At 42.2% G+C, this 21,423-nt stretch overlaps 1 protein-coding gene across 3 annotated transcripts in view; it reads right to left on the reverse strand.

The window, feature by feature from the left end:
- Positions 1-21,423, reverse strand: part of gramd1bb (GRAM domain containing 1Bb) — a 140,896-nt gene that overhangs the window by 20,203 nt on the left and 99,270 nt on the right. For 2 of the 3 annotated variants that reach the window (XM_056283005.1, XM_056283004.1), the window contains exons 3-4: positions 8,106-8,316; positions 776-796 (exon numbers count right to left, since the gene is read on the reverse strand). In XM_056283005.1, the coding sequence (XP_056138980.1) occupies positions 776-796; positions 8,106-8,316 (232 nt within the window). Of the gene's footprint in view, positions 1-775; positions 797-5,088; positions 5,110-8,105; positions 8,317-21,423 lie in introns of all 3 variants that reach the window. The other variant, XM_056283006.1, reaches the window with a different exon arrangement.

Below are 21,423 nucleotides of genomic sequence, written 5' to 3' on the forward strand. Positions count from 1 at the left end.
GTACAGGTTACAATGAATGTGCTCTCTGCGTTTAATCCATCCTATTGTATAGGAGCAGTGGGCAACTGCAGCACCCGGGGACCAATTCCAGTTCTCTTTCGCTCAGGGGCACAGACTGGAGTATTAACCCTACCTAACATGCATGTCTTTCTGATGGTGGGAGGAAACCGGAGCACACGGAGAAAACCCACGCAGACACAGAGTAAACATGCAAACTCCACACAGAGAGGACCTGGGATGGCCTGGGGTTTGAACCCAGGACCTTCTTGCTATGAGGCAACAGTGGCAACCACTGGACCACCGTGCCACAACAAGAGCAGGATAAGCGGTTTGGATAATGGATGGATGGAGGAATGAAGCACTTTGGCGAAATTATGGACACTTATAATGACGCCTCGACAGCAACATTTTCTACTTTAGCAATCATAATCCCATCTACTGCATCTCAAAGGCCCACCTGTCGCTATCTTCAGACCAAGATGATCCCATGTTGGCGAGCCGCTGACCCTCACTAGTGTTTAAATGATGCTATGGTGACAGTCAGCAGGATCTACCCCAACAACCTTTAACCTCATAACCCACAAAGCAACTCCTAAAATATACATTCACCAAGAACAAGCACTTGTGTGCAACAGCTTACTGTGTGCTGTACACACATCCACAAACACACAAACTATGTACACACTCCTACATAGAAATGCCAAACATGTAACCACACAAATACATAAAAACACACATACTGGGGAAAAAAATGCAAAAATAGTATATGACTTACATTGTACCAGCTTTGGCTCTTCTGTGGAGATAAAAGGGAGAGAGAGAGAGAGAGAGAGAGAGAGAGAGAGAGAGAGAGAGAGAGAGAGAGAGAGAGAGAGAGAGAGAGAGAACATATGTGAGTAGATGATACGAAGGCTCATCATACAGTTAACACATGCAGACAGAGGAGGTGTGACATCTGATCTGAGCAAACTGATTTATTTATAGCAGGTGTGAAGGTCAGACTTCAGATTCCTTCCTACCAGACACACAGGAAGTACACAGGAAAACTATTCAATGATTGGTTTTTTTTTTCCATTTTTTTTTTGTTGTACAAAAAGGGTTACAAGTGATTTGTTCTGCTCGGAGATTACTTATTCATTAGGAGTGTCTGGTTCCTAAGCTGACTGTGGACTTCATAAACAGTGGATATCAGGGTGGGGGTTATTTTTCTTTTAATCAAATCAGCTCCATATGCAAAAGGAAGCCATCTTTGGCAAAATATATATATAAAAAAAGGTTGCTTTCTTCAAAAAAAGATCTGGATAGATTAGATGTGTCACCTTCCTAGTGCCAAAATCTTCCTGTGATTTCAGGAGCAAATTTAGTTTGACTACAGTGCATTTGGAAACTAATATGGTTTGACCTGTCGGTCACTCATTAGACCTAATGTTACGAGTTGCAAAACAGACAATTTCACTGCACATTTGTACAAGACCAGAGGACAGCAGTGATAACAGTATTTTCATCAAAAATACGACAATTAACATATCCAGGTGTAACAAGGCCTCCACCAGTCTGTCTATGTGTGTTCCAAGCAGAGAATGCAGGGGAGGAAGCATGCAGCAGCTCATCCAGAGAGGGCAACAATATGGAGAGCAATGTAGAAAGAAAGAGAAAGCAAAACAGTAGGATACCTAATACACCCCTTCAGACATCACAGCACAAGCCACCCTACTCAGTCTAAAACATGTTTTCCTATTCTGGGAATGTTTGAGAAAGTAATTTACATTTACATGTTTACAGCTAGGCAACTGCTTGGCATCACTGCAAACATGATTGCTAATTTATTGTTATTGTCATAAGTGATATGGACAAAACAAGACTGATAAGTAATACAGAGGCTGGGAGGGTGTCATTGAATGTGTTGGCTTGACTTGTTTGATGGTTAAAACACCCTGAAAATGGAAATGACAAGGAAAGCTTAGCCAAGCTGAATCATTTCATCCTCCAAATGTGAGACACATGTGTCCTTTGTGGGCTGTTACCAAGTACTTCTTTCCTGAGCGTGACAGCAGGGACGGCGAGGACAGCTTGTTAATGTGGGCTAATCTGATCTGAAGGTCAGAGACACAGAGGACTTACTCCCAGCCTTCTTCATGCACCAGGTCTGTGCAAACAGTATGTTTGTGTGTTTGTGTGCCAACACCAGTGTGTTTGTACACGTCCATACTTGTGAGTTTTGGGCAGTGTAGTACACGACTGCCTTGTGTAGACCTGAGAAGGCTGTGCTATATACATAAAGTTTATTATTATTATCATCATCATCATTATTATTATTATTATTACTATTATCATCACAGGTACTGCTCGATGGCAGTGTATGGAATGGTCTGAACCTTAGATGTTGTAGATCAGCGACGTTCACCAAGGTGTAACGGTAACAACAAATAATTGATTTTATTTTTTTATGACTGATTTCCTGACATGAACTACATTCAAAGGAAATAAGAAAGCCTGGGTTTTTGTATATTTCGACATCATTAGTGCCAATTTTAAGTCAATTGTAATGAATTGCATGTATGTGTTGGTTTTGGGGATAAGGGATTATGTGCCCTTGACTTTCACTGGCATCGTGAAACAAATGCTTATGAAGGGTGGTGTCAGAATGTCTTCAGAGGAAGCTCGATAAGTGAACAGCAGGCTATTAAAAATTCCTCGATACATTCGAAAGAAAAGATCTTAGGGATTAAACCAGTGGTTTTCAAAGTGAGGGTCGGCAGGGGGCGCTAGGGAGGCCTCAGCAAATTGGAGGGGATATGAGGGAAAATGTAAAAAAAAATCGAATTATTATTACTGTTATTACATGTATTATAATCAAATATAATTCATAACAACGTAATAATACAATAATATGATTTATAATAATTTAAAACACATCGCCCACCCCTCCTACTAGTATGCACTCTCACTCTCTCTTCACACACACACGCACGCACGCACGCACGCACGCACGCACGCACGCACGCACGCATGCACACACACACACACACACACAAAATGTTGTTGAATGTCGTTAAACTAAACTGACAAAAAATGCTCATAGAAATATTGAATCTAAAGGAATGATTAAAATTTTGAACTACAAATGTAATTATTATTTCATTAAGAAAAGTAAGGATATATTCAAAAGTTTTTTATCTTTATTTTTCTACATTTGGCATAGTATTGTCAATGGGTTTTTAAAGACATCTTGCAAAATGGGGGTCCTGGCCAGTAGCTAATGCTGTTTGGGGGGGGTCTTGGCATGGAAAAGTCTGGGAACCCCTGGATCCAACCACTGTCTTTTCTCATCGATTCGGAGGAGGGGGTGGAGGAAGGGAGACAAGGGTTGGATACTATCTGAGCCAACATAGAGAAGGAAGGGGAGGCTATGTATATATAGTAGGGCCAGCCAGGGTCAGCGGGTCAAATGAAAACAAAAAAAGAAATGCTTACTTTAATCAGGTTTAGTCTGTCATACTGAAAGGAAAATTCAAGAGAACGTCAAAGTTAACCAAAGACAGCCACATGAAGAAAAGTAAAAGAAAAAAGAAAACTAGACAGAAACTGATGAGGATCAACATGTTTGTGGTGCATATACTACATTTCTCTTCAATACATCTTTACTGTAATTATAACACAGACACCACAATGGCAATGGTGCGCAGAGATCCGATGAAGTAAACTCTCCAAAATGGTTCTTGCACTACCCAAATCTGATTGTCAATATGTGTTGCTGGTATAAATGCATAGTCTTTATTGGTGCCCATACCTAATGGGTTACATGGACAGCTGGATTTATTAGTGCTGTCATCACTGGGCCAGCCGGCCTGGGACACTGGTGCTTTCTACAAAGAAGCAGGGTGCCCCTTTTGCAGCAAGCACTCTTTTATTTGGATTGCATTAAGGCTAGGGTGATGAAGCTCACGTTGCCTGGATGCTATCACGCGATGGAAGAGGTCATGTGACTTTTGCTGATGGCTCACAAGGGAGATAGCAGTAGGGCGGGGGTAGGGCTGGCACTGTGGCACAGAGCTGGGGGTTGATGTAATCAATTTGTGTGTGGTGTGTGTGTGTGTGTGTGTGTGTGTGTGTGTGTGTTTAAAGGGGGAGGTCAAACAGATTGAGTCACTGAAGCAGAACAGCAACTGAACAGAGACTGACCACCATGTAGCTACTATTAACACTGGCCTACCCTTTACTGCCCACCTGACTTTTGCTGTCTTTTGGTGGTCTGTCGCTGCATTATCTTCTATTTGACTGCCTGTCTGGCACATCTGGACACAGCAGATCTGCCAGCAGGTTATGCATTCTCATATGTATCAGAGAAACATTACCCTGATAGCAGCAATGAGAATTCAGTGTGGGAAGATCTATGACTTACAAGATAAATAGGTCATTGGATGCTATGCAACAGTTAGACTATGCACTAAAATGTGAAGGAAGACCAGTTGCAATGGTGGGAGATATTTTGGGCTCTTGATACAAAACAACATACGTAAGAAATTCTTTCAGGGAGAGAAATCAAATAATAATATGGTCCGGGAGTTCTGGAAAAACATACCAGCAGGTTTTTTTTTCTTTTTTTAGCTTTTCCCTTTCTACAACTTGGGTGCTCAGATGAAAAAATATCTTAATAAAGCATAGTAGGAAAAAATTCTATTGACTTGTGTAAAGCAGAAATGGAGGAGCGGGAAATACCAGGGGTCTAGAGTATTCAGATGTCATAAGGAATGTGGCAGTTCACATACTTGTATCCCTGTGAAACTAGCATAGCAGGAGGAGAGAGAGGGGAGAGGAGGGGTATAGGGGGTGCGGGGCATGGTTGTTAGGGTGTGCTGGGGATCTGCGTTGCAACAAAATGCCATCTGCTGGGGGGTGTGTGTGTAGATGGGGGTTGTGATGGAGGCACAGGCAGAGGGGTTAGGCTTGAGTTAAGGGGAGGCTGTGCAGTCAGGATGGGGGGGCATTGGCAAATAGCAGCTGACAAGACAAAGAGGGGGGAACAGGTGGGGTGGGGGGGGCTGAGACAGAGAGATTCAAAGAACAGAAAAAAGAAGTAATGCTTACTTTGGAAAGTCGCTTGTGAGACTAGCATGCAATCAGGAGAAGAACAAAGAAAAATCAGATAGAAAAGAAAAAACAGAAAGAAACTGCAAGAGTTAACAGCTGAAGGTCCCAGCAGAAGAGTTGAAACAGTCATTATCAGATCGCAGACACGGTCATATGGCACATAGCAGCAGCAGTAGCAGCAAATGGAAGAGAGGAGGCGTGCACTCTGTGTCACGAGAAACACAACAAAACAAAACAACACAAACACAGATGACACAAAGAACACAATGGCAGAAGCAACAAGTGACTCACAATTTGTGGGATGGAGAGAGAGAGAGAGGGGGCGATCAGATGGGAAATTGGAGGAGGATGGCAAGGCTTAGGTCTACTATATTGGGAGAATTTGTAAGGGAGGGGTTTCGTGATTCAAAATAGAAGGTGAATTGTAAAAATAAAGCGTCAGCTGCACTACTGATGAAATCAGCAGGTGGAGGAGGCGGACATGGCTTAAAGGAGGACTTCTGAGACATGAAGGAAGTGGGTTTGCTTCTAACATTTAGCGTACATTCTCAGATAGTTTTTGTTCACTTTTTTTTTTTGGTGAGTTAATGGTAATCTCAACATTTCCATTTGTCCGCCCTACCCTGGCTCACTTTACCGTACCTATGCAATAAAATAACAGAAGTGTTTTTAATGACTGAGGATCATGGATTATGAATAATGAGAAAGTTCTGCTTTTCTATGAATTCAACGAGGTCTGACAGAGGTTTCTTAGGAAAAACTTTAAAAAAGGTAGCTTAGATAGATCTACCTCCTGGATGAGGTTGCTAAGTAGAATGCAATAAAATGGAAAATTGATTTGACAGCAGTTTTGTATTTATTGTCTTGTAGTATTTGTATTTTGTAAATGCTTGGAGCTTGGCAATATATGAGATTATAAATCTTTCAACTATTGAACTGAAAATAAAATGAAATGACTGCATTTCTAACTAGCATGACGCACTGGGATGCTAATGTTAATGTTTTAGAGTTTAATCAGATTATTTGATTTTATTGCTGCCATCATCTTTTATAATTGTTGAGATAGTATTACAATGGATCACAAGGATCACATACATATTTAGGTTTTTTGTCATACATGATCGAAGATACACATTCCTTGTGTGCTAATAAAACAAAACAAATAATTAATGATAAGAAACTAGACACAACTAAATAAACAATTATAATAAACAATAACTAAGCTGATGTTATACATATACGTTTACCAAGGTATAGTAAATGTCAAAGACAGGGTAAAATTATTTTAGTAAAATAAATTCCCCGCACATATTTTCAGAGGTTTTAATAGTAACTCTGGGTTGGGAAAGGGGGAGCCAGATGGCATAATAGTGAATAGTTGTGAAACGTCGAGGATAAGAATGGAGGGAAATTGCTCCTGGTTGGTGATCTACATTAGCCAAACCTTCAGCAACGGTGGTTATGATGGCATTAAAGACTCGTAGGGATGAGCTCTTTTGAAGGTACATGCCGATAGCCAATCATTAGGATTTTTCATTTATCTACATACAAACAAACAGAAAACAGACCAATGCGGACAAGTTTTAGAAGTCATCCATGACTTTATGTTTTCAGTTAGCATACCATCTGATAGTGATCAGGGAACCTGATCTAGTCTGATAGTCTGGGAGAACCTGACTGTACCTGGAGCCTCTCATGAGAAGGTCTTATCTGACGCAGCATAAAGGGCTAATGCCGAGGTATGAAAGGGTAAAAACCACCATGAAATGGCAAAGAAAAGCACAAAGCTGCTAATGCCATTTCACTGTTGTCTTATTGATCCGTTACAGCTTTAGACAAGAAAAAACAACAAGTCACACTCTTCCTGTAAAAGAACAGGCATTATGTAAGGATAAAATGAGTTACAGCATACTCTATCATCATCAGTTCTTCAAAAAGACATGTCACATACCGTTCTTTTCATGTTAGCATGTTGATGTGCTTACAAAGCACTAACGGCTCAACCTTACCAAACATTTTGCAGCTTTACACAATGTTGAGTCGAATATTATTAGTGTTTCAATATACTCTGCCATTACATGATCATATCTTGAAGCAAAAAACAAAAACAAACATGACATTTAAAAGGCTTTGAATAAAGTGCTGATACAGTGTGCCTGGCACATGGTAGCATGCGACTCAACAGATTTGGTGCTTCAAGCTAACAAAAATTGTATCTGGTAAACAGGCTGCAAGTTCTGCTGCTGAGCTCTGAGACACTTTGTGGGCAGTTTTATTGAAGGATGAGTCTGGTTGTTTTACCACCCGGATCTTTTTTTTTTTAGCTTCTACTGTCCTGCATTTCGATTATAATATAATTTTACTCACTGGCTTCATTTGGAGATTTTGGACCACTGCTAGACTTTGTTTTACATTGGTGTGTAATGAGGCAACCGAACACAATCCTTAAAACGGCCCTTTGAACAAAAACAACAAAAAACCTTCTAGTACCTCAGTTAAACTATGTATATATGATTTCCCATTCTCTGCCGTATGACCTCTATTTTGCTGGCTTGGCAGTTAGTCGATGAGCGCTACTTCCTACGGTATGTATAGGCTGGTCACTCACTTCAATTGAACCTGGAAGTAGATCAACAACTTTTTCCTTGCATTTAACTCGCATTATCGTTTTAGATAATTTTAGATAACTGGCTTAAGTTGGACTTGTTGAAACATGTCTGATGTTTGTGTTCAGATGCCCCATAACATGTTGTTGTAAAGCTGTGTTCAACCGTGGTGCTGTTTCCAAAATCTCCAAAACAATGCCAGTGAGCAAAATGATCTCATAACCTAGTATATACACAATGGCAAAAACTACAAAAATAAAACCCAAGTTGTAAAAAAACCCAAAATGTTTCCTTTAAGATGACAAAGCACTAATTTTTACCAACTTCTGGTCTTGGGTCTACGGTTAAGCTTCATCTGTGAAGCGGGTGTCTGTTACAGGAGTGCGTGAGCTTCCTGTGGTGCTTCACCTTAGAGTTCTTGCCCCCGCTTCGTGCCGACTGCAGAGAGTAGGTTCTCTGGACCACTTGCTCAGGCGTGGAGGGGGACTTGTCAGAGGAGTGGTCTGAGCCCTTCTCTACCATGTTCTCACCCTCCTGGCTCTGTGGTGTGGGGGAGCGCGAGCGTTTACGCAGGACTGGCGAGCAAGCAGGCGTGCTCCTGTTTGAGTTACTGGCAGTGCTGAGGAGAGGGATGGGGGAGAGGGGAGAGAGAAAAAAGAGCAAGAATTATTAATTCGTTGTCCTGTTCGTTCACAATTCACACAATTCAAGAGACAATCAGTCAACATAAACCCACGTACAATATGTAGCTATGGAGAAATATACAGCAGAACTATACCAGGCACCCCTCAGGGCCACTAGTGTCCAGGTATTTTGCAGCCCAGTAGCACAGTGAAAGAACTAATTCCTCAAGACCAACGCAAAGAACCACAAATAAACTTACATCGCTGAAGCTTAATAGGCTTGGAGCACCATGTGGTAACCTGGTTAATAACAGCTAGCAGGTATTACTCAGAGCCAGCAACATGAACTACAACAACACATGTAGCACAAGAAGTAAGAGCACTGAGGCACGTGACAAATGACAGGAGTATTTACTTAACAACAGCTTTAAAAAACAGGTTAGTTTAACCTTACTTCTGACAGGGTAAAGGAAATCATTGTTTGTGTTTTCCTCCAACACAAATGGTTGTGAAATGTATGTGAGTGTCTGTGGAAGGAAAGCACATTCAACCTACAGTGCATCCGGAAAGTATTCACACCCCTTCACTTTCCCCACATTTTGTTATGTTACAGCCTTATTCCAAAATGGACTAAATTCCTTTTTTTTCTCATCACTCTACACACAATACCCCATAATGACAAAGTGAAAAAGGTTTTGTAGAAATTTTTGCAATTTTATTAAAAATAAAAACTGAAATATTGCATGTACATAAGTATTCACACCCTTTGCTATGACACTCAAAATTGAGCTCAGGTTCATCCTGTTTCCACTGATCATCCTTGAGATGTTTCTACATCTTGATTGGAGTCCACCTCTAGTAAATTCAATTGATTGGACATGATTTGGAAAGGCACACACCTGTCTATATAAGGTTCCACTGTTGACAGTGCATGTCAGAGCAGAAACCAAGCCATGAAGTCAAAGGAATTGTCTGTGGACCTCCGAGACAGGATTGTATCGAGGCACAGATCTGGGGAAGGGTACAAAAAAATTTCTACAGCTTTGAAGGTCCTGAAGAGCACAGTGGTCTCCATCATTCGTACATGGAAGAAGTTTGGATCCACCAGGACTCTTCCTAGAGCTGGCCGCCCAGCCAAACTGAGCAATCGGGGGAGAAGGGCCTTGGTCAGGGAGGTGACCAAGAACCCGATGGTCACTCTGACAGAGCTCCAGTGTTCCTCTGTGGAGATGGGAGAACCTTCCAGAAGGACAACCATCTCTGCAGCACTCCACCAATCAGGTCTTTATGGTAGAGTGGCCAGACGGAAGCCTCTGCTCAGTAAAAGGCACATGACAGCACGCTTGGAGTTTGCCAGAAAGCACCTAAATGACTCTCAGACCATGAGAAACAAGATTCTCTGGTCTGACGAAACCAAGATTGAACTCTTTGGCCTGAATGCCAAGCATCACGTCTGGAGGAAACCAGGCACCTCTCGTCACCTTGCTAATATCATCCCTACAGTGAAGCATGATGGTGGCAGCATCATGCTGTGGGGATGTTCTTCAGCAGCAGGAACTGGGAGACTAGTCAGGATCGAGGGAAAGATGAATGGAGCAAAGTACAGAGAGATCCTTGATGAAAACCTGTTCCAGAGCGCTCAGGACCTCAGACTGGGGCGAAGGTTTACCTTTCAACACGACAACAACCCTGAGCACACAGCCAAGACAACGAAGGAGTGGCTTCGGGACAAGTCTGTGAATGTCCTTGAGTGGCCCAGCCAGAGCCCAGACTTGAACCCCATTGAACATCTCTGGAAAGACCTGAAAATAGCTGTGCAGCGATGCTCCCCATCTAACCTTACAGAGCTCGAGAGGATCTGCAGAGAAGAATGGGAGAAATACCCCAACTATAGCTGTGCCAAGCTTGTAGCTTCATACCCAAGACGACTTGAGGCTGTAATCGCTGCCAAGAGTGCCTCAACCAAGTACTGAGTAAAGGGTGTGAATACTTATGTACATGCAATATTTCAGTTTTTTATTTTTAATAAATTTGCAAAAATTTCTACACAACCTTTTTCATTTTGTCATTATGGGGTATTGTGTGTAGATTGATGAGGGAAAAAAGGAATTTAATCCATTTCGGAATAAGGCTGTAACATAACAAAAAGTGGGGAAAGTGAAGGGGTGTGAATACTTTCCGGGTGCACTGTACATCATCTTGACCCTGACATTTATTGCGGTGCATATTTACCTCACACGCCAAATCCCTAAAAACTCCCGATCTTGTGTTGATTCAAGCTTTGTTGCGATTTAAGAATGAAACGTAGTCAGCAGCAAATACTGAGAGTACGGTTGAGGATACAACAAGAATAAAGTGATTGCATATTTGTGTAGTGTGCCATAATGACAGTTGTTATTGGTGGGTAAAATAGATAATTTCCCAGCCCTGAAATTAAATCACTAACTTACACCATAATGCACCATGTTCACAGCAACACAGGGGTTTGAAGTGATAGTTTTATTAAGGGTCTAGGTAAATGGGAAAGATTACTTTTTAGAATGCTATCAATAATAGGATGGTAAGTCCCTGTCTTTTCAGAGTATCCAGAGCTCCTATCAGGTAGCCTGCACACGCACGCACGCACGCACGCACGCACGCACACACACACACACACGCACACACACACACACACACACACACACACACACACAGCAAACCAAGGAGTCTTCTTTACACACACACACACGTACACACACACACGTACACACACACACACACACACACACACACACACACACACACACACACACACACACACAGCAAACCAAGGAGTCTTCTTTTCACAATGACTGGCGCCAACAAAAGGCTCTGTAAGTGATCTAGGTGGCAGTGTGCCTGCCAGGCCTGGTTACTTGACATGGCATAATGCAAGCCATTACGTCATGTCCAGCAAATGGTCGTCCTTCGTGACCCTCATTTACACTGCTATCGTGTCACAGCAGGGGCTTCAGTGGTGCATGGGGAACCGAATCATTGTCTGAGTGATGAGCCTCATACCGGGGCTGATGTGAAATGGCCTGGACAGGTCAGAACCTTTGCATCTGGTTAATGTATAGCACTGTGTAAGGCAGGTCTATGGCTTTGCTCACATCTATTTATATGACTTTGTAGAGCTGGCAAATGGTGTGCTGTTAAGTGGAGTTCAACTATGTGCACATCATATTACTCAGTATCATGACTTCCGATAATGGCATAAGTAAAAAGCCCAGAGGGGAACCGTCAGGGGAGGCCTTCAGGGAGTGCCTAAGGTATACAAAAAATATTTAAAAAGTCATCGGTTCTGATTTTATTTTATGAATTCATAATTTGACAATCAACATTTAAACAAAATGTTTCTGAGGAAATAAACCCTTCAAACCTGCCTATTCAGGTTGTGTTGGAATGTGAAGGGTTAAATGAAGGAAGCTCCTTTGTCTCTCTATCCGAATTTTGCAGCCTCTGCAGTTGTTAGGAATGAATGATGACTTATTTCGAACATGTAATAAGCAGTATATAACAAACAGATTAGCCATTGCCAAAAATCCGAAGTGATCAACAAATCCACACTTCAAACTCAGCGAACAAATTCTGTATGCATCAGGTTATTTGTAACATGTTCGAAAAGGAGTAGGAGGAAGTATAAGGTTATTTTTTCTACCCCTTCTCACCTCTTGGGTTAATTCAGCTACTATACATTTCAAACTCAATTCCCACTGTACTGTATAGTTCGAATTCAATGCAAGTTGTGCTGCACAATACAGGAAGCAAATGCTATGCATTCAGCTCTGTGATTGGTGGTTCAACTACAATTCTAAAGTGGTCTGAGCATTAGTAGTTCAATGAGAGAGTAATTTCAAATAACAGTAAAATTGACCAATCGTTAAGGGGGCAGCCGGGAACCGCTGCAGCTGGAACGCGAACCTGGGTCGGTGCACTAAACAGCCAACTAAAGGATCGGGCCCATTAGCCAAACTGGTTAATGTACTTGCCCGTGGTGCGGGAGACCCATATTCATGTCCCAGCTGCGGTGGTTCCCGGCTGCCCCCTGAATTCCCTACATTGGTGTCAGAGGTGGGATGGTGACACCTGAGGCCATCGGAAGCGTGTGTGCCCAGAGGTGTGAGGAAGCTGATATGCTGAAGCGCGGGGACACGCTTCCCAGAGAAGCTGAGTAGTGTAATGACAATGAATGACTAGACTCGCTAGCCCTTGGATAATGGGTTGGACCCTTTAGTCGACTGAGGGCCCACGTACTGGAAGATGAAGTGAGGGGAAGGGGTGATGAAATGTGGTTGAGAACAGTGGAGAGGATATTTGGAAATATCAAGGGGGGATGCCGAGAGAATGGGTCAGTATGATTGAGAGAGAGGCTGTGTTGAATGAGGAAGAAGAGATAGAAATGTATGTGGGAGAAGGAGAGAGGAGAGTGAGTCTGATGAGTGTGAAAACGAAAGTGATGTATAGATGTTTAAGAGGGGAAGAAGTGAGAGGACCAGCTGCAGAGAAAGTGTGGGAGAGGGTTATGAATGAGATGGATGTAGGGAGGATATGGAGAAATCTGAGAGTGAAGAAGAACAGTGTTGAATGTGAGAATTTTGATTTTATGATGTACACAATACATTCCTGGGGCTAGCTAGTTAGCCTGTTGTTTCACAATGGAAGCCGCCAGTAACATTGCTGCGAGTGAGGAGGACATCGTTGCGAATATATTATTATGTAAATAAGCATGATATGGGGCGTCCGAGTGGCGTAGCGGTCTATTCCTACCAACACGGGATCGCCGGGTCGAATCCCCGCCTTACCTCCGGCTTGAGCATGCGTCCCTACAGACACAGACACGATTGACCTTTCGCAAAGTCCCGTCTCCCCTTAGTTACTGTTGCTATGCCCATCAAGCTTTTCCGAACCATCCAGAAAGTAGCCGGAAAACCCCAAAAACATGAAGGAAGAAATCAGCGCATTCCCAGAGAAAATAAGGGATGTATTTTGGAGTAATTCATCCTTAATATCATCCCGTGAAAGGCAGAAGGGGCTACAGTATGCGGTGGAGGGATACATTCAGAATATTAAAAGTAAAATTGACTTGCGTGGACTTGCGACTGCAATTGAGGGTAAAGCTTACCGGTCGCACTCAAAGAATGAGAAACCCCATCAACTAATTCTGAACACATTGTGGACCAATTGTGCATTTGCACTGTAGGGTAAGTTAAATATTTCAGCTATTATCGGTATATTTTTAATAATCCATTGTCAACATCACTGTATTATAGTGTTGATTTTGGCCAAGGTTCCCCATGGCGTTCTTTTATCCAGGGTTTTTCGTGGGATCTGTATGGGCTCCTGGGGGTCGCAGGACGGCCAAGGACATGCCCCGGGGCCAGGGGAACCGCCCCATGATTTTTTTTTTACCTTCGGTCCAGAACCGATATTTTCAACAAAATAAGGCAAACGACGTGCCTCCACGGGCGGGATGACTTTTCCGAACGGCCGGTCCCCACCTGGAGCTCACAGAGGGGGAGAAACGTTTAAAATAGGCCGGATATGGGGAGGTCAGACTGGCCAGAGACCATCCCAGCCGACCCTCCCCATGGGAGGGTCGACTGGAAACATCAACTGCTCATTCTGTTTTACTAAGCCATCATCGAGTCCATCATAACATCTTGTATTACAGTATGGTATGGCAGCAGACAGTCAAACGTGAAAAAAACTGCAGTGGATTGTCACCAAGGCATCCAAAATCATAGGCAACCTACTCCCCTCAGTTGAATCTCTACATACTAATCAGACTGTAAAGTGAGCAAAGAAGATCATCTCCGACCCCATACATCCTGCTCATCACCTCTTCCAGCTCCTTCCCCTTAGGGAGGTGCTACAGGTCACTGTCCACTAAGACTAAACACTTTGCAAACCGTTTTTTCCCCTAGCCATAAGGATTCTGAATTCCCCCCTATAGTCCCCTCCTCACACACCATTGGCATAAACACCACCATTCACCTGTTGTGCCAGATATGTTTATTTCTGTTATTGTGTAACTATTGTCTATGTTATGTATTGTGCTGCAGTGTGTGAAGTGTACCAAAAACTAATTCCACAGGCCTTGGTCGTATGGCTAATAAAATCAATCAATCAATCAATCAATCAATCAATCAATCAATCAATCAATCAATCAATCAATCAATCTCAGTTAAGTACAGAATGAATAGTTTTGAACCCAAAACCAACCCCTGGGGTACACCACATATAATATTCATGTATGATGATTTATGTTCACCTATCATTCTGATTACAAACTGCTGCCTGTTACTTAGATAGCTTCTTAGCTAATTCTGAACCACCCCTCTGATACCATACCTTTACAATTTATATATTAATCACTTGTGGTCAATAGTGTCAAAAGCTTTTTTTTTAGGTCTATAAATATTTCCACAGATGTGGATCTGCTGGTCGAAACCCGTACTGGCTATTGGTCAGCAGATTGTGCTTCTCAATGAATTTGTCTAGTCTAACAGCAATTAGTTTTGCTAGTATTTTGGAGAATTGTGACAATAATGAAATCGGTCTGTAGTTAGTCAATTGGTGTCTATTTCTTTGCTTGGAACTTTACCAGATTGAAAGGACGTGTTATAGATGTGATTTAGTGGTTTTGCAATACCTTTGATTACTTTAACTGTTGTCATATCAATATCATTCGTCAGTAGATGTTTTTGTTCTCGCATTTGTTTACAATGTCCATGAGTTCCTTCTCTTCTACTGCTCTAAGAAAATTGGAGCTTGAATTTCTGCCTCCATAACCATTATAATTCCCCTCCGTGATTGTTTTAGTGTCAAAAAATCAATCAATCACCCCTCTGTGATTGTTTGATTTTTTTTCCGTTTTCAAGATTAACTTTTAATGAAAAGTTGGAGTTAATTGGCAAAGGAAGACCTACACCAGAGCTTAATTTTGTAAGTCATCTAAAATCGAATAGGCTGCCGTGTCAACTGATTTCATTCTGGCCGCCGCCGCCGCCATATGTTCAGGTTTATTTGGGAAAACGGTCATTATGCAAAATTACCACTCAGTCTGTAAATTTACCAACTCAGCAGTCATTATGCATATTGACTGTATGTTACGGACACACCTGTGGCCGTATAGTTGTGTTGTGTTGCCTCCTGTATCTAACCCTCACTCCGACTCTACATTCAGGTATCCGCCAGGTGCTCCTCATCACCTAATCAACCGGTCAACGAATCATCAAATTTCCATCAGTTGTGCAGTCTCCCATTTAAACCCCCACATGTCTTCAGTCCACCGGCCCGCTAGTTTGTTTGTGTTGATGTCTTTGTTTCTGTAGCTACTTTGTTTGTAATGTCTGGCCTGTTTTCATTTAAGTTTTGCATTGTTTAAATCTTGAGTATTTTGGTTATGTTTAGCCTTTAATTTGTTTAGTTCTTTTGGGCAAGGGGATCAAGGTAAGGTGCCCATGGGCAAACACCCCATCACGTGGCTTACCTCTGTTAGACACACTAGGTTAGCAGCGGTTGCCACCTTCTGTCTTTAGGTTTGGTGCTTTTCAGCACTGTCAAGGGTGGGGTACTTTTGTTAGTAGTTTATTGTTTTGGCAACCGCTCGGTTCCCTTTTCCTGTCATGGTGTTAATAAATATTTAAACATTTATGTCTCACTGTGTTGCACCCTCACCTCACTGTTACCCAGTACACTAATTGTTGCACCCTCTTCAGACAGAGGGTCATAACACTGTAACATATACTCACTGGCCACTTTATTAGGTACACCTTGCTAGTACCGGGTTGGACCCCCTTTTGCCTTCAGAACTGCCTTAATCCTTCGTGGCATAGATTCAACAAGGTACTGGAAACATTCCTCAGAGAGTTTGGTCCATATTGACATGATAGCATCACGCAGTTGCTGCAGATTTGTCGGCTGCACATCCATGATGCGAATCTCCTGGTCCACCACGTCCCAAAGGTGCTCTATTGGATTGAGATCTGGTGACTGTGGAGGCCACTTGAGTACAGTGAACTCATTGTCATGTTCAAGAAACCAGTCTGAGATGATTCGAGCTTTATGACATGGCGCATTATCCTGCCGGAAGTAGCCATCAGAAGATGGGAACACTGTGGTCATAACGGGATGGACATGGTCAGCAACAACACTCAGGTAGGCTGTGGCGTTGACACGATGCTCAATTGGTACTAAGGGGCCCAAAGTGTGCCAAAAGATATCCCCCACACCATTACACCACCACCACCAGCCTGAACCGTTGATACAAGGCAGGATGGATCCATGCTTTCATGTTGTTGACGCCAAATTCTGACCCTTCCATCCGAATGTCGCAGCAGAAATCGAGACTCATCAGACCAGGCAACGTTTTTCCAATCTTCTATTGTCCAATTTTGGTGAGCCTGTGCAAATTGTAGCCTCAGTTTCCTGTTCTTAGCTGACAGGAGTGGCACCCAGTGTGGTCTTCTGCTGCTGTAGCCCATCTGCCTCAAGGTTCGACGTGTTGTGCGTTCAGAGATGCTCTTCTGCATACCTCGGTTGTAATGAGTGGTTATTTGAGTTACTGTTGCCTTTCTATCAGCTTGAACCAGTCTGGCCATTCTCCTCTGACCTCTGGCATCAACAAGGCATTTTCGCCCACAGAACTGCCGCTCACTGGATATTTTCTCTTTTTCAGACCATTCTCTGTAAACCCTAGAGATGGTTGTGCGTGAAAATCCCAGTAGATCAGCAGTTTCTGAAATACTCAGACCAGCCCGTCTGGCACCAACAACCATGCCACGTTCAAAGTCACTTAAATCACCTTTCTTCCCCATTCTGATGCTCGGTTTGAACTGCAGCAGATCGTCTTGACCATGTCTACATGCCTAAATGCATTGAGTTGCTGCCATGTGATTGGCTGATTGGAAATTTGCGTTAACGAGCAGTTGGACAGGCGTGCCTAATAAAGTGGCCGGTGAGTGTATATATATATATTTACTAGGCCGCTGTGCCCATTTGATAATATTATTCATTAACAATATTGCTTGTTTGTGGTGGTGGGTTCCTAAATGTCATGATCGTTCACTGTCCACGGTTCTGAAGTGTCTGTTGCTAGTGGTTGCTTGGCTGTGTACATGCTGTCATGATGTGTAGGCTTACATGAGATTTTGTTGGTATTATGTTGTAAGAGGGGTGGCTGTCATGTGTTTTGCACCCCGGCCCGTTGTCACCATATTCAGCTGAAGTGTTCACACACACAAGAATTTCAAACACAATTCACCATCTCTCAGATGATGTACATCTGCACTTAATTTGTTCGGAAATATTCAGATTAGATTAAGTTGACAAAATGTGTAAGGAATTAAATCTCTGGTGTTTCTAATGTCCCAGTTTTACATATTTAAAGGATGAAATAACTTGTAAATGGGAACCAGAAATCCAAATAATTTTCTCCACAGGGAAAAGAAAAAAAGAACCGGAAGTAATCCCTGAAATGATGACATCACGTCGGTGTTCATTTAAATAGGGAGTGAGTTTGAGGGTGGCGGCGTCCGGCTAGTGTAGCAGTCTATTCCGTTGCCTGTCAACACGAGATCGCCGGGTCGAATCCCCATGTTTCCTCCGGCTTGGTCGGACGTCTCTACAAACACAATTGGCCGTGTCTGCGGGTGGGAAGTCGGATGTGGGTATTTCTCCTGGTCGCTGCAATAGCGCCTCCTCTGGTCGGTCGGGGCACCCACCGGATCGGCAGAGGGAGTGGAGCAGCGACCGGGACGGCTCAAAAAGGTAATTGGCCAGATACAATTGGGGAGAAAAAGGGGGACAATTGAGGGGGGGGGGCGAGTTTGAGGGTTGCTTAAACAATAGCATTCTTAAAAAAAAAGTCAGGGTGAAAAAAAATCAAGGTTAATGCTAGTGGGTGGGGAGGAATTTAGGAATCTACACTAGTTTAGCTATATGGCTAAGTCATTTTAAGGATTTTCTCAAGATTATTAGTGCAGAGAATGTGTCAAGGGCAGAGGTAGAGTGAACCATCTTGGTTAATTTTAATTATAAGGGCTACAGAGATAATATCATAGGACTCCGAGGCTGTAGCATTTTACGGTGTATCAAGATAGCTATGTCTTGCTTTTCTTATCCATTTTTAGACAAGCTCTGATTTATTGTGTGGTGCATTAGAGCTGCAGAATATGGTAAATGAAATCATGTTGCAATTATTTTGCAACTGCAATATTTGCAATTTTAGTGGGAGTGATCACTTTTGCACCATAGTTTTCATTTTAACTGGGAAAAAAACTGGTAAAATGAGGATGATGTGATTTTTTTTCTTCTTCTGGGGTTTACACCAAACCGTCATTTTTTTTTAACGTCTGGAGAATAGACATGATTTGTAGGCCAGTGCATCTCTGTAGCTCCAGCATACTTCATTTATGATGGCATACTCTCACATTTAACCTTTATCAAAAAACTGCAGCTGATGCGATTTGGATATTGCACTTATCCATTTTGTGATTTCAACACAATTTCGATTAAGTGTGCAGCCCTATGGTGCATCGTGCATGGTACCCATTGGGGTATGGGTAAGTAAATACGGTACACCTACTCATTAAGCTGGTAGGAAGCAGAGCACATTGACATTCATCTTGCATGATTATCTCTGTCTGAGCCAGCAGACTGTCTGGGATGAAAGCACACTCACGAGTGCATGTAGGCACATACACAATGGTAGAGAATGACATTTGTACTGCGCTCTCTCTCACACATACACACACGCTTGCATGCATCCACAAATGCAAAAACTGAAGATGAGAATCAAATGGAGATGGTAGATATATGCATATGGCAGATTTGCAAAAAACTAGTCCAACTTGCAGTCTGCACAAGTGGGTGGTAATCTTCCAGCATTGCATTCCTCCACTTGGGAACTAAGGAAAGGACAGATGAATTTTCCCTCCACTGATGTTAGGCTCTATAGTTCACAATCAACATTCACAGCAACATCAGCCGAAGATATCTGTAACAGCAGGCCAAATGTATTTATTTGTGCATAAAAGCCTTTACACACACAACAGGATCTGGATGGGGACTGTAGCTGAACCTCCATTGTTGACCTTTCACCTTGTTGTTTTAAGCCTGCAAGGGTTAGTTTGGTTCATGTTAAAGCTCACCGAGATCATGGAATGATCTATATAGTATTAAGACTTGAAAAATTGTCAGCAAAGGTTATTGCTAGAATAATAAAAAAAAAAAAACAAACAAACAAAATTTTTTTTTCTACCAATCAAAGTCTATGGCTTCCACACATTGATTTGCTCCCACTACAGCATCACATACACAAACCAACAGATATGTGAGCACACCCTTACATGGACAAAGAAAAACTTGTGCGCACGCGCACACACACACACTCACATATACACACACACAAACACACACTTAGCCCAGAATAGAGCGTCTCTGATGTGCTAATCATGCACTTTTAGCCATATCATTTTTCATGTCACATCCTGGATTGGTTGCTAGTGCTTTCATCATATAATCTCAGGCACACACCCAGTTACACGCCCATACATGCGAACACAAACACAAACGCACACATACAGTATTGTTATCAGAGTTACCATTGTCACCATCACCATCTGCTGAATGAGCAGTTTGATGGAGCTAATGGTGTCATCAGGTAACTACAGTAGGTCAGGGGAGTGTGTTTTTTTGCTTTTGTATGTGTGTTTGTATTTGCATGAGTGTGACAGGCCATATCAAGTTCATTAAGGTCATTTATTACCTTCGTAGCCAGGATCATTGATGTAACTATAAGCGAAATTTGATCAGGTCAGGAAAAACAATTTTAAAATGATGCCTTGACAATGGTGTCATCCATCCATCTAATCTCTTGGGAAGGAAGAAATATTTACAAAACGTGAATCATGCAAGAATGAGAAGATTCTATGAGCTCATATCACAAAAATTAGGATATAGTAGGATCATATTTTAAGTCAGTCTAAAAAACAGACTAAAAATAGGTGAGAAGTAAAATCCACTTTTACGACGTCAGACAAAGAGTATTGGTACTTCTCAAATGCACACAAGTGTTGCCCAAACAGAGAAATGATAACAAAGCGGGCCATTTCTCTGCTTTCCCTCCACGCAGAAGGTGACGGGGTCTCCATGGCAACCGCCACTGCCTTGTTTTAGTCAAGAAGGAATTCACAGCTCCTCTTCACAAACATGTCAGCAAACAATGAGAACATGGATCTGTCATCAGCATATGAATGATTAAGCCTGATCACTCACTCACTCCACAACATGTTGTTTCAACTTGCTAGGTAATGCGGAGTGTGAATGTTCAAGTCATGCTAGCCTGCAGGGGAAGCAAACAAAAGCACCCTGTACAGTTGATGCTTCGTGTTAATAATTGCCATACAAGTTTTAATCCAACACTGATAGCGTGACAGTCCAGAGAACATTTGTGATGGAAATAGATGTTGAGGCATCATGTCTCTGCTGTACAGAAAAGGGGACTAGGAATATCACCCACTTTAACAGAACAGGCTAAAATATGTATGAAAAGTCATGACTGACGGGTTGAAAATGTGCTTGTTATAATGCAAAACATCACTTCTAGATTGGGTATTAGTATTATAAAGCTTATTAGATTTTATATACTAAAGATTAATCCAATGACTGGAAAACAGCGCTTGACTGCCTAGACATGACGTTACCAATGTTCATAAGAGTTGTCACTGATTGACTGACTGAAAGACTGGGCTATATTTACTGTCTTTGTTTGGAGAAAAACAACCGAACAATTAAAGAGTCATATAATTTAGTTTACCTCCTTCGCAACCACAAAGCCCATACCAAGCCCGGCTTAGAATGAATATTGCCATAGCAACGGTGGGAAGAGAAAAGAGGGGTTTCAATATTCAGAGTGTGACTAAATATACCCAACTGGCTCTGAACTGGAAATATAGAGAGGATGAACTTAGACAGAGTCAATGCATCATGGCTGATAATGGCTCAGTTCAGGCACATTTTACTGTTGAGCAGGCTGGTTATGACAAATAAAGTGTTCCTGATTCCTGGATATTACTGGT

Source organism: Lampris incognitus, chromosome 7 (genome assembly GCF_029633865.1).
Source record: "Lampris incognitus isolate fLamInc1 chromosome 7, fLamInc1.hap2, whole genome shotgun sequence".
Classification (NCBI taxonomy): Eukaryota; Metazoa; Chordata; class Actinopteri; order Lampriformes; family Lampridae; genus Lampris; species Lampris incognitus.